The 13116-nt window shown below is 45.0% G+C and overlaps 2 protein-coding genes across 2 annotated transcripts in view; one reads left to right on the top strand and one right to left on the bottom strand.

Moving 5' to 3' along the window:
• The window catches only part of MRPS35 (mitochondrial ribosomal protein S35), a 23557-nt gene extending 21567 nt beyond the window's left edge, over positions 1 to 1990 (top strand). Inside the window, exon 8 of the mRNA XM_060253679.1 lies at positions 697 to 1990. Coding sequence (XP_060109662.1) covers positions 697 to 972 — 276 coding nt within the window. The 3' untranslated portion in view covers positions 973 to 1990. The remainder of the gene's footprint in view (positions 1 to 696) is intronic.
• On the bottom strand, positions 1588 to 13116 carry MANSC4 (MANSC domain containing 4). Its single transcript, XM_060253677.1, has 4 exons — positions 12855 to 13116; positions 9787 to 10140; positions 6437 to 6571; positions 1588 to 2980 (listed from the first exon to the last, which is right to left on the bottom strand). Exons 2-4 carry the CDS (start codon positions 10013 to 10015, stop codon positions 2283 to 2285), a joined length of 1062 nt encoding a protein of 353 aa, XP_060109660.1. The 5' UTR covers positions 10016 to 10140; positions 12855 to 13116; the 3' UTR covers positions 1588 to 2282.

Raw genomic sequence — 13116 nt, 5'->3', positions numbered from 1 at the left:
CTTGCACAGGGGACCTTTCTTTTCCTTTCCTAGTCTGGATGTGGTTTGTTTAATGTTTCTGTAAGGTTTGTAATGTTGTAAGCCGTCCAGAGCCCACTTGCGGGATAGGGCTCGAAAATCAAAAAATTAAATTAAAATAAATCGAAAAATTAAATTAAAATTTAATTCTCCAGTGCTGTTTTTTTTCTGCAGGAAACCTTCCATAGAAGTATGTTGTTTACATTTCTCAGCAATAACAGATTTCTTCAACAGTGTTGTTACGAATTCATTGTCTTGGTGTTCTGTTAACCTGCATGTGTTGGGAATGGTGTATCAACTCCTAGGTTCCCTAGCTCACTGGCTTTTAACCTTTTTTCATATGAAAGTAAAAGTGGCTCCTTTGTGTGTGCGAAGGATTTTGGGCACAGGCTTGCTTCTTAAAGAGAACAGAACAGGCCTTACTCACTCGGTATATACTTTGTAACGTAGATCTTTGGCTCAGCATTACCATGGAAGTACAATTGTGTTTGCACACTGTCATTTGGGGAAGCTTGCCAACTGTTACTATCTCTGCATAAGCTCTTGAAGAATCCCAGAAGCCACTTCTGGTTTGGACATGACTCTCCTAGATCCCTGAGATGGTGATGCAGTGGGACTGTTAACCTTTCTTTAACTATTCATTTAGCCTTTTCTCTAACACTGCTGGTTTTTTTCCAGAAAACTGAACCATGGGAAAAAGAAAAGACTCGAGCTGATATGGAAGAATATATGTGGGAGAACAGTGCCTCTGAAAAGAATGCTTTGGACACACTGCTTCGAATCCGAGCAGCTGAAACAAATGAGGAAACCAGCAGAGAGGCACTACTTGCCTCAGAGATCGTTCACGACTACAAAAAATCAATGGTTGTGCTGAAAAATGAAGGAGAAACAGAGAAGAATCTTTCAGAGTATAAGGAGTCTGTCAAACGATTACTAAACATGAATGCCTCATAGCGGAAGGACTTTTCTGTTTATATATACATCATAAAATTCGCATGGGTCTCTGATGTAAACTTCTGTGACCTTTGACCTTTCTGTGATCAGTTTCTTACACCTGTAACCTTACTATTCTGGCAACACACATTCCCTGTATATAAAAGATACATTGTCTAAGGAAGGCCTAGTAACCTAATGTTGTGTTCTAGGCATCTTTAGGATTCCTTTCACTTTACAAACATTCTGGGGTTTTTTTCATGAATGAGTAGCTTTCACTGAAGCCTCACTTCAGCGTTCCTTTGAACTAGCATGTTCCTAGTCCACAATTGTGGAAACATGAGTACTTTTGCATAAAGCGAAAGATTGCGGGGGGTGGGGGGCTGCTGCTGTAATGGCAGATCTCACGTTCGCCTCAGCGTCTTCCCCCGTGTAATGTTTAGTACAACTTGGTTTGAGGATTTTCTTGTCTCATGCCACATAAAGTAGCTGCCACTGGCTGGGTGAGGAAGTGAACCAAACTGTAGCCTAGACAAAGCCTTCGTTATAGTACCACTTCAGTCAAATCACATGGGGATACAGCTCTTGAGAAGAGGGGAGGGAATTTTGTCTGCCAAGAAATTAAGAAAAGGTGGTGGCAGAGTTCTTCAGTGGGAGTGAGCTATAGAAAATTTGGTGAAACAGGGAAGAAATGGAAGAGAGCAAACTGTTCTTGGACTGCCAAAAAATTGAACAACTTAGATAATACAACCTGCACTGAATGCTACGCATAACTAGTTGAGATTTTTGTTGCTATATATTTTTGTGGATCATGTGGTGTGATAAAGTGGCTGAGGCCTTGAAAATCCCTGGTTCAGACTTTGCCTCAGCTGTGAACTCACACCGCACCCTGAGGCAAATCTGTCAGCAGACCCTAACCCTATATATGAAATAATTCTGCTGGTTTTTCTTGCAGGGTACTGTTGAAGAAACTGAAAAAACAGGATTTTCAGTGCCCCCCGAATGCTAAATAAATACTTGAAATGGCTGTTAATCATAATTCACATTGACTTTGATCTGGCAGAGCCATTACTGTGTCTTCATCTAATTTTGCATAATACATGCTAATAGACAAGGGCAGTCTTATTAGAAAAAGAGGTTTTTAAACTTGCAAACTGAAAACACAATTAGAAAACTAGAGGGTCTCTTATTTCATGACAAAGTATTCTGAAACAAACAGTTCAAAACAGACTAAAATTGTTTTAATTTTTTAAAATAAAAACAGCTCCATTCCATCCACCCATCAGGAATACAAGCTGTTCACCTCTACCTTGCATTTGAAATATTTCCCCTTAAAGGCTGTCATTAACCATCGTGTATCTTATGAACTGTTTGGGTCCTGACACTCCTCTGCGCCTGGGTTTGTAGTGACCCCTTCTCTTTCGGCAGCATCCCGCTGCAAGGAGGACAATGCAACAGCAAATCAAAACCAGAGACGAGCAAAGCACTATGGGAAGCAACCAAGTACTCCTTTCCACTCCTTCCCAGGCTGGTCGCTGGCCTTCGTTATCAGAAGTGTGATTCCTTCCGCTGTAGCCTTTGGTTTCATTCAAGTGTTGTTTGCTGCTATTCAGATGGGCTGGGCTGGGCATATGGGATAACATTTTAATGGTTGTGAGTGTAGGAGCAAGAAGCACAGATGCATTGTCTGAATTAGCTGTTGAACCCTTTGTTTCTGAAATAACATCTGTCACTTCAGTGAACTGCTTTTTAGGCAGTGCAGTTGTAGATCCAGAATGTGGGGTGGATGCAGTCTTGTGGACCAAGTTGTTTTGTTCAAGAGTATGGCTGCGGCTGCTGACTACGGGGTCTTGGACCATTGTAGAAGAAGAGGCCGTGGTTGGAACGCACTGGGAACTCATCGATGCATCCTGGCATTTTTCTGAGTCTGCAGCTCTTGCACTGCTTTGCCTCTCCCATTTATTAAAAGATCTGGTATTTGGCTCTTTAAAAGACAGCTTCTCAAATACAAGAAGATCAGGATCAATTCCTGTCAAAACAGAAACCAAACAAAAAAATAAATGTTTTTATCCTGCCCTCCCCTCCCCTCCCCCCCAGGGCTGTACCCATATTCAGCTTGGCACATCCCTAAATGTGTCAGTTCTCTATTAGATGAGGCAGTCTTCCTACAGAATGTGTGGTATCACACCCTTGTCATCTTCTGGATTTATTTCTAAATTTGTTAGGTTCCTTGCCAAGGATTGATTGAAATCAACATGCCATAAAATAACGGTCACAGTTAAGAGCCTATTAAAATGAAAAATGGGAACTGCCTAAAGTAAATATTCTCCTCCAAGCCCCACAACTGGTCCAAACAAGTGGCTTTCTCTAAAACCCCATGGAGAGGAGCTGTTTCCTCAAGAGAAAGGATCGGTTAGGCACCGCAACTGAGCTATGGCTTTCTCAGGTCCCTGCCCACTGAACTGCAGCAGATCGCAATAAATGGTAAAAATGCCCCCAGGGGTTGAAAGCTAAATGGTTTAAAATATGCACAAAGGATGTGAAAATAATTCTGCTGCCACTCTAATTCAGTAATAAGACCCTATGTGAGGGAGGAGACTGCATCTCAGGATGCCTCAGAAAATATAGCCCTTGTCTGACCCTGAACCCCACAGTGACTTAGAGATATTTGCAAAGGAAGCAAGCGTGTTTATCTTCATGGAACATGGATGCGGAAATCCCTGCTTGCTCCAGATATGGTCTTTTTTGTGCTGATGCAGAAGAAATTCAAATAACATCCCTGCAAGATGGCAGAGATCCCTCATGGGAGCACTGCAGGTAGGCAGAAAAGGGGTTTTGCTCTGCCTTATTTGTGGGAGAGTGCTATAGGATGACCCGCAGCTCTTACATATTTTTCTCTTATGCTGCAGGAGATGAGCACAAGGATTTCACTGCTTGCTATTTCAGGTGGAACTTGTAGGCTTATAAAAGTTTGCAACCATTGGAGAAAGACACTCATACACCTCTCAGATGGAGTACATGGGATACTTTCTAAACTGATTCCAGAATGCAAGTATAGATGTTTCCTCAGAGAGCTATCAAGTCTCAAGCTAGTGTGCCAGGAAAAATATTCCTCTACTTTAGAGGTGGCTAATGGTAGCTCTCCAGATGTTTTTTGCCTACAACTCCCATCAGCCCCAGCCAGCATGGCCAATGGCTGGGGCTGAAGGGAGTTGTAGGCAAAAAACATCTGGAGAGCTACCGTTGGCCACCCCTGCTCTATTCAGCCTCCCAAGTAGCCTCAACAAGTTCAAAGAATGATTCTTCATATTCAGCTTGTCTTGCCATTTGTTTCATGCAGTGCTGGTGATTAAGACAGGTGAGACCAGGGGTGTCAAACATGCAACGCGGGGGCCGAATCAGGCCCCCGAGCAACTGGCTCTTCTCTGCTTCCTCCCTCTCGCTTCCTTCTGCATCTCAGCTTGCTTTACAAGGCTTGCTCAATCAGGAGCTACAGAGCAAAATCTTGATTTTCTCCATGGGTTGAGGCTCCTCCCCCTCCTGGTCGCCTGGAGAGGGAGGGAAAGGGTCAGAGCGGTTCCCTGGATCCCGTAGGAGAAATACAAAGAAAGCACCTTTACAACCCACAAGTGTGAAGTTTTAAGCATGTTTTAAGTTTTTTTAAAAAAACTTTCGTCGTATTTGCGTCCTTTAAAAAGTTTATATCTCTGCTACCTAATCTTAAATAGGTACGCACATGGCCTGCCCCGACAAGGTCTCATTTATGTCAGATCTGGCCCTCATAACAAATGAGTTCGACACCCCTGGGTGAGACTTTCAAAAGTTAAGCTTAAGCCATGTTCTCTTTAAGGTGGGACAGCCCAAAACTACGGCAGGTGGCACCATTCTCTTAAAACGACCCTTTCTCACTTCATGTCCCTTCTTCCAATTCTATTGCTAGATCTGCCAACCTCCAGGTGAGGCCAGGAGATTTGGTATTACAGTTGAACATCTCCTGAACAACATATTTTAGCAGCCTGCCTCCTCTGAAGACAAACTTTGAGAATTCCTTATTTTGCCTCACAGACAGCTAAACCTCCTAATGGCTGTTTGCTCCAACTACCTTCTCCCATCTGCTCCATCTAAGTTTAGAGGGCTCTGGCTGGCTGTTCAGTGAACATTCTCAACCAAGTTTGAAGGGGATTGGCAGCTGCCAGGAAGTGGGCAGGACATTGACCTGTCTGTCACCCCCACCAATTTTGGTTTTTTAAAAAGCTTATCACATATTCAAGTATGCCATGTGATCTAATAGTCCTTAGATTTCATACTAAGGAATTGTCTTTTAGAAGTCGGACAAGATTGAACATTCATCCATTCACCATATCCTATCTTTCTCCCAAACAGGGCCCTAAAGGGCTTGCAACACAAAAATACAGTACCTGCCCCCCCTCCCAAAAAAAACACAGGGTAAAGGAACATGAAAGGCTTCCAAATACAGAGCAGATCTTCTCCCTGTATCTGCTTGGGGTGAGGGCCCTAGGGCTAAGAGCCAAAAGCTCTCTGGCTTGGGCCCTTAGCCTGCATGGGACAGAGGCAACCCTCCAAGCTGGATCTTGCCAGCAACCATCCACCCACAATTTCTCCTCCTGCCAATAGATTTAATGCTGCAGCAGGGCTTATAGGAATGAAGGCTGAGGATTTTGTACATTTGTTTAACCAGTGAAGAAGAGGGGAAAGCATTGTACAACATGACTTCATAGCTTTCTTAGCCCTATGATTCAGGCATACCAAAGCAATTTATTTGCTTGTGGTTTTAAGTTAATCAAAGAAGGCTGTTGGAGGTTGCAAATAAAAATCCGGTGTGGTGCCCTGTTTATTCATGTATATGTATTTTCACCTGAACTTGTCACAGGAGGATGTTAAAACACTGATTCTAAGCAGAGCAGTCAAGGACAGGGAAAGACTAAGAAATTTTAAAATGGATATACCTGCCTTTCTCCTGAGCATCTCAGGCCCCAGTATTGTTAACAATATAAAAGAACAAAATAATATTAAGAGTGTTATGTCTTGACCATAAGCTGTTGTACCGCATGGCGATCGCTGCTAATGGCGACCTACGGGTCCCTGGATGTGGCTCGCCAGACGCCCCGCCCATCAAGATCTACGGCGGGAAGTTTGACTGGCCAGGATTGGTCTGGTCAGTCCAGGGGGCAGTTCCAGGTAATGTATATAAGCGGGACCAGGCCCGCGTGTTCTCTCTCTTGTAATGTGCTACTGAATAAACCATGTTGCCTTCAAACCGTCTCGGTTCTCAGTACATCACAAAGGTAACAGGTATAAAGTACATGAAAATCATGTTAAAAACAACCTAAGCCCCCAGTGCCTCTTTGCTCTAAATCTTCCCCTCCCCAAACTGCTTTCCGTTTTACAAAAAACATAGTGCTGTAGGCCTTTAACACTCTCACATGCATGCAACAACATATAATTCACCCCCTTGGTGCCTTACCTGGTGTAATGTTGTATAATACAACACTGGTCCCTGGCTTCAGTATACAGCTCTCCAGTGCTGGACAATAAGCGTGGAGGCAGGAAAGGCTCTGATTATTGGTTTTAGAGTAGAAAACTGCCAAATTACAGGAAACTGAATAAGAGAAGAAGAAAAGATTTTAGGAGATCTGTGGTTAGCTCTCCCCTGTGGTTTTAAAAAGTAACCAAACAGCCTAATTCTGACAAGGGCCATGCAGGGTATATAAAGGGGGTTTAATCCCTGCAGCTCTACCTTTCACCTATTGACAATATAAGATTATGATAGAGTTGCCAGCCTCCAGGTGAGGACTGGTGACCTCCTGCTTTTACAACTGGCAGAGATCAGCTTCCCTGGAGAAAATGGATGCTTTGAAGGGAGGATTCTGGCATTTATACCACGCTGAGGCCCCTCCCCAAACCCCACCCCAAAATCTCCAGGTATTTTCCACTACAGACCTGGCAACCTTAACATGCATATATATGTATATAAATCTTAAACTGAGTTGAATCCAGACTAAGTTGGCAACTTCTTATCAATTCCCTATTCCCACTGCAGATCCTTTTTGTGTCATCGTTCCTCAGGGTCCTCTGTCCCCCAGAAGCAGCATTTCATAGGGATCAATGGGCAGCAGTGGGAGGGAAGAGCCAGGAGATTTTCATTCTTCTAATAGGAAATTTAGCCTAGATCCAACCCAATGTTCTCAGTTAAGCTGAGAGCCAGTTTGGTGTAGTGGTTAAGTGTGCAGACAGACCTCTTATCTGGGAGAACCGAGTTTGATTCCCCACTCCTCCACTTGCAGCTGCTGGAATGGTCTTGGGTCAGCCATAGCTCTCATAGGAGTTGTCCTTGAAAGAGCATGCTGCTGTAAGAGCTCTCTCAGCACCACCCACCTCACAGGGTGTCTGTTAGGGATGCCAAGTCTAATTCAGATAATATCTGGGGACTTTGGGGGTGGAGCCAGGAGACTTTCCCTAAAATAAATAAATAAAAATACACCAGTGCAGTTCCCCTGAATAGTCTTCATTTCCTCACCCAAGCATAGGCTTCCCAACCCCCCCGCCCTGGCGGGGGGCCCCCGAATTTGCTGCTTCCTCCTCCGCTCTCAAAAAATCCGATAGCGGGAGGGGGAAACGGCGCGAATTTTGGTGCCCCGCCGCTGCAGCAACACCAGCACCGCCGGCCCAGGCACAGGCGCAGCTGCCGCCCGCCGCAGCAACACCAGCGCCGCCGGCCCAGGCACAGGTGCAGCTGCCGCCGCCACAACACCAGCGCCGCTGGCCCAGGCACAGGCGCAGCTGCCCGCCGCCGCAACACCAGCGCCGCCGGCACAGCTGCCGCCGGCGCAGCTTGAGCTACAGGCTGCCTGAGGAGAGCGGCGGCAGGTCTCCTCTCCCTCCGTCCCACCAGGCCCCAGCGAAGGAAGAGGCCGCCGGCCAAGGCCCACCAATCCCAACCGGCGGCGGCAGCAGCGCGGAGCCTCGTCCCCCCCACACACACACTTGGAAGCTCACCACCGAGCGGCCAGGCGGGAGGAGGCAGCGGAGGAGGAGGACGGGAGGCACTGGTAAAGCCTGGATCTGGAGGGGGGGTTGCAGGCTCCACCTACCTCTTGGCCCCGATGCAAGAGGAGAGGCGAAGAGAAGCGGGGACATATGAAGCTGCCTTAGAGTACAGTTCTCACTGAATCTGAATTGTCTCAGATCTATGAAACATGGCCATTTTTATTTTAAAGGTGATAGGAATATAATAGTTTTGTTTCTTTTCTGCCAAAATATGTCCACATTTCCGGGCCTACATTTGAAGGGAAGGAGTGGTATAAACATATATCGAGCACACAGCAATAGCCTCTGTGACTTTAAAAACACGTTCCCCGCCCCATCCCTTCAGTTAATGCTTCAGCATGCTTTGAAAACTCAGGCATGCAAATATTATTTGCTTCAAAACTAGGGTTGCCAATTCCCAGGTGGGGGCAGGGGATCCCCTGGTTTGGAGGCCCTCCCCCCGCTTCAGGGTCGTCAGAAAGCAGGGGGAGGGGAGGGAAATGTCTGCTGGGAACTCTTATTCCTTAGGGAGATTTATTCCCATAGAAAATAATAGAGAATTGATCCACGGGTAACTGGGGCTCTGAGGGGGGCTGTTTTTTGAGGTAGAGGCACCAAATTTTCAGTATAGCATCTAGTGCCTCTCCCCAAAATACCCCCCAAGTTTCAAAAAGATTGGACCAGGGGGTCCAATTCTATGAGCCCCAAAAGAAGGTGCCCATATCCTTCATTATTTCCTATGGAACGAGGGCATTGAAAAGGTATGCTGTCCCTTTAAATGTGATGGCCAGAACTCCCTTTGGAGTTCAATTATGCTTGTCACAGCCTTGATCTTGACTCCACCCCTAATATCTCCTGGCACCACCCCCAAAGTCTCCTGGCTCCACCTCCAAAGTCCCCAGATATTTCTTAAATTGGACTTGGCAACCCTACCCAAGCAGCTGCAAGTTATCTCTCTCTCTGTCTCTCTCTCTCACACACACACACAGACACACACAGAGAGAGACGGTGGAACAGGCTTCCTCAAGAGGTGGGGGGACTCTCCTTTGGAGGTTTTCAAACAGGGGCTTTCAAATGGGCTGTTTGGAGGTTTTCAAACAGAAAAAGATGACTTGCACACACACAGAGAGCGCAGCAAAAATAAAACAGTTTGCAATCCCACACTTGTGAGGTCGCACTGGGGCAATTTACTCACAAGTTGCTGAACTTCCAAATCATTCACAAGAACACCGAGAAACCAAAGAACCAAACACAAGAACACAGGGAAACCAAAGGTTCAAATTTACCTTCCCTATACAAACAACCTCTGAAAAGATTGTGCAACAAACAGAGGGTCTGGGCTGCTTTCACAGCCACTTGTTCTGCCTGCTCACCCCACCCCCATTCAGCCTGGGTCCTACATATTTAAAGACACTGGTACACCATCCAAAAAGGAAGCCTTTCCAAGTGGCGTCTTAAGCTTCCTGAAGCGAGAAGGCACATGGTGGCTGTGGGGGCGGGGCTTCCCCCCAGCAGCCAGCTGACTGGAGTTGAGAAGGAGCCTGGAAAAGCAGGAGAACCCCCACTGGGACCTGGGGACTGGCAAGCCTAGTGTCTGTTGTGGTGGGGGAAAAGTAAAGGAGATTGTAACCACTCTGAGACTCTGAAATTCAGACTATAGGGCAGGATATAAATCCAACATCTTCTTTGTGTGTGTGTGTGTGTGTGTGTATATATATATATATATATATATATATATATATATATATAAAGAAGATATATAATTTTTAATACGGATTCACCCCTCACCATTCTTGAGAAGGCAGCATGTCTGACTGCACTGCTGAGCTGAGGCTGCGGAGTATATCTTCAGGACGTGGGCCCCTCTCATCTGTGAGGGCTCCAGATCAAGGGTGAGGCCTGGAAACTGTCGGATCCAGCAGTTCTTGTAAAAAATGGTGGGGGAGCAGAGGCTGTCTGATCGCCACACCCAGCCCAGAAGCAGGAAAACATCTGTCATGGCCATCAGCAGAATCATCTCAGTGGAAGTCTCTGCTCCAAAACAGAAGCATAGTCCACCAGAAAGAACCAGCCAAGATGTGTCACGATCGCTGGGCTAAAGAGTCTTCTCACAGATGGTGTCCATCAGCCTTCAGTCTATATCTGCTGGAAAGACAAAGCAATTTTCTAAAGCCTTGGATGGTAATTTGTGGAAGACTGACTGTGAAATTCTCTCTTCCCGCCTTCCATACGCAGTTGATTTTGAGTTGGTCAGGTTTCATGGAATTAGAATGATCTAGAACAGGGGTGGCCAACGGTAGCTCTCCAGATGCTTTTTGCCTACAACTCCCATCAGCCCCAGCCATTGGCCATGATGGCTGGGGCTGATGGGAGTTGTAGGCAAAAAAACATCAGGAGCGTTACCATTGGCCACCCCTGAGTAGTAGCAAACCTTCTAAAAGATACTTTGTTACTATTGTATTAAAATAATTTGCTCTCTAATTTACTCTGAACCTTGTAGAACAAAATTATTTAAATTGTTTTATTAACTGAGCACTGCTATATGACGTTCCTTTGGCAACACCTACAGTACAATCCTAAACAGAGCTGCAGCCTTCTGTTTAGGATTCCACTGGCAGTTGTGTGAATTTAAGACAGCTCTCCTAATCATACTCGCCCAAGAAATTCAATAGGACTTACATCAATGCAGCTATGTAGAGGACTGAGCTTATTTCACTGAAGTCAGTGAGGCTTGGCTGTGAGTTTAAGCACATGTGCAGGATTGTAGCCCCAAGGAGTTTTCACACAGAAAGCTGACCTCTCCTCTGAGGTTTTGCAAAGTCAAGGGAGGGGAGGGACAGTGGCTCAGTGGCAGAGCATCTGCTTGGTAAGCAGAAGGTCCCAGGTTCAATCCCCAGCATCGCCAACTAAAAAGGGTCCAGGCAAGTAGGTGTGAAAAATCTCAGCTTGAGATCCTGGAGAGCCACTGCCAGTCTGAGTAGACAAGACTGGCTTTGAAGAACTGAGGGTCTGATTCAGTAGAAGGCAGCTTCATATGTCATTCATGATCGTTCAAAATGCAGAAGAGAGGCTAAGCTAGACATCAGCATCATTGTTACTATCACTTAGCAGCGATGTTCCCTCAAAGCTGCAGAATCTTATGAGCAAAAATTCTACTTCGTGAGCTACTAGCATTAAAGCTGTGAGCGAACAATTTGGCTACTGCATAAATTAGTTTGCTCTGGGGCCATCCTTCCTGAGCTAAGATAAAAATGGAGGCTGAAGGCTAAAAAACTGTGAGCTAGCTCACATGAACTCAGCTTAGAGGGAACAATGCTTAGCAGTGCCTTTAATGTACTCAAAAGCAACCAAGATATGACCCTGCAACAGAAGAAGCTGTGAAGTAGTCAGTGAGAATGAATGGGGTGGGTGATCAGTGAGTGGACAGCCAATGGTAGCAAAGGGTCAGGGCAAGAAACTTGCTGGTAGCTGGGACAAGGACCAGAAAAGATGCGTTGAGGAAGAAATGTGAAGGAAGAAAAAGCAGTTGGCCCGGTGGCTCAGCCAGAGAACCAGCACTGAAATGTTTCTAGCATGACTGATGGGTTTTTAGGAGAAGATGGAGCTGTTTACTGCACTTGAAATAATTCTGCTGTTAGCCAATTTTCCTTTTCTTGCAACTATTGTAAATCAGTTGCGACGCTCTCAGAACCGTGATCATTTTTAAAAGCCTTTAAAAACCTTTTACAGACTTGTAGCCACCGAGAGTATGGTTTCCAGGGGAGTCATGCTTTTTTATCTCTGCTCCAAACTTTTCCTGCTGTGGGTTGCAACCTCCACAATGGTTTTAGCCCCATTGAAGGGGGGAGGGGGACAAATTCGCAGTTGGCAGTAAAAAAACAGCAGGAGGGAAGAGTTGATAAGTCCTTCCCATGGAAATTGCAAACTCAAGCAGCAGCAATTTATAACAGAAAAAAGGCATAATAGAACTATAGGGAATGTGCAGGACCTCCCTAAGAAGACAAGCTGCATGCCTTTCTATAGAGGCTAATGTTGGACCTTAGAGATCCCTTTTCTTTCTCTAACAGCCCAAAGAGCAAGGTGGTGGTGGTGGTTGTTATTAAATTGTAGTGTACATTGAAAGCCTCTGTAATCTAACACAAAATCAAATGAACAGATACGTTTGTATTTTATTTTTTAGAGTGTGTGTGTGTGAAAAGACTGATCCTGGTAACTGGGCAAATTTGGAGTGGCTACTTAAAGGACACACAGTGCAGACAATTCTCACTCCTTAAAAGGAGTAGAAAATTTCTCTTTTACTGACTTCTTTTTGAACCTATAATGTGCCTTTTTGTATCAGCTATTATTTCTATTGCAATTGGAGAACCTGGTAAGATTCTAAAAGGTCCTAAAGACATGCACAAAGTCATTCAAAACTCATAGAGCTTATAGCTTAAAGATTAGCATTCAATTCCAGTTTTTAATTCTTTTGTGGCAAGAGAACATTATCAGGATGCAGATAATTAACTAAGTCGTTGCCTCCCAGCATTGGCTCTTTCTGTGTTTCATACCTACCTCAGTCAACTTTCTAGTCAGCAACAAAGCATTGGTTGGCACACTGCTTCTCTCTAGCCCTTTCATTCTCAAACTGAAAACAAAACAAAACCAGCTACAACCAATATTAATCCTCTGCCTGAGGCATTTCTAAATGCCCCAAAGTTCAATATTTGCTTAGAATTTGATCTTTTTAGCCTCGTTTTGCTGTGCTATACAGGGAGAGATGAAGGAAGGGATGGAAAGGATAAAAAGAAGAAAAAACACACAAACATGGCTTTTGTAAAACCCTCCAGAAGTAAGCAGTGTATCAGGTTGCTTACCTGAAGTCTGTGGAGTTGGCTGTTCCTTGTTCTGCAGCAGGGTCGAGCAAAAAGGTAGATTCTGATAGCAAAAAGACAGGTAGGATGGCTAAAATTATTCTGCAACATTTCAGCCCCCCTAAAAAGAGTTATTAATACATTCCTGGATTATTTTATATTATCAAATTTGGGACTTGCTTTAATTTTAGGGGCAGATTTATAAAAGCATGTATGGCAGAGCAGCAGGTAGACTGTTCATTGTTAGCAAGATCCGTAGTGAATA

The sequence above is a fragment of the Heteronotia binoei genome, chromosome 14 (genome assembly GCF_032191835.1).
Source record: "Heteronotia binoei isolate CCM8104 ecotype False Entrance Well chromosome 14, APGP_CSIRO_Hbin_v1, whole genome shotgun sequence".
NCBI lineage: Eukaryota > Metazoa > Chordata > Lepidosauria > Squamata > Gekkonidae > Heteronotia > Heteronotia binoei.
Note: the sequence above shows the minus strand (reverse complement) of the source record. Positions and strands in the feature narration are given on the sequence as shown.

Excerpts from the sequence above, each read along its gene's own strand:
- MANSC4 (XM_060253677.1), bottom strand. The coding sequence starts at position 10,015 with ATGATTCTGCTGATGGCCATGACAGATGTTTTCCTGCTTCTGGGCTGG. Across the intron at positions 6,572-9,786 it reads ATGCTGCCTTCTCAAGAATG|TTTCCTGTAATTTGGCAGTT; the intron begins GTGAGGGGTGAA and ends TCTCTTATTCAG. Across the intron at positions 2,981-6,436 it reads ATTATACAACATTACACCAG|GAATTGATCCTGATCTTCTT; the intron begins GTAAGGCACCAA and ends CTGTTTTGACAG.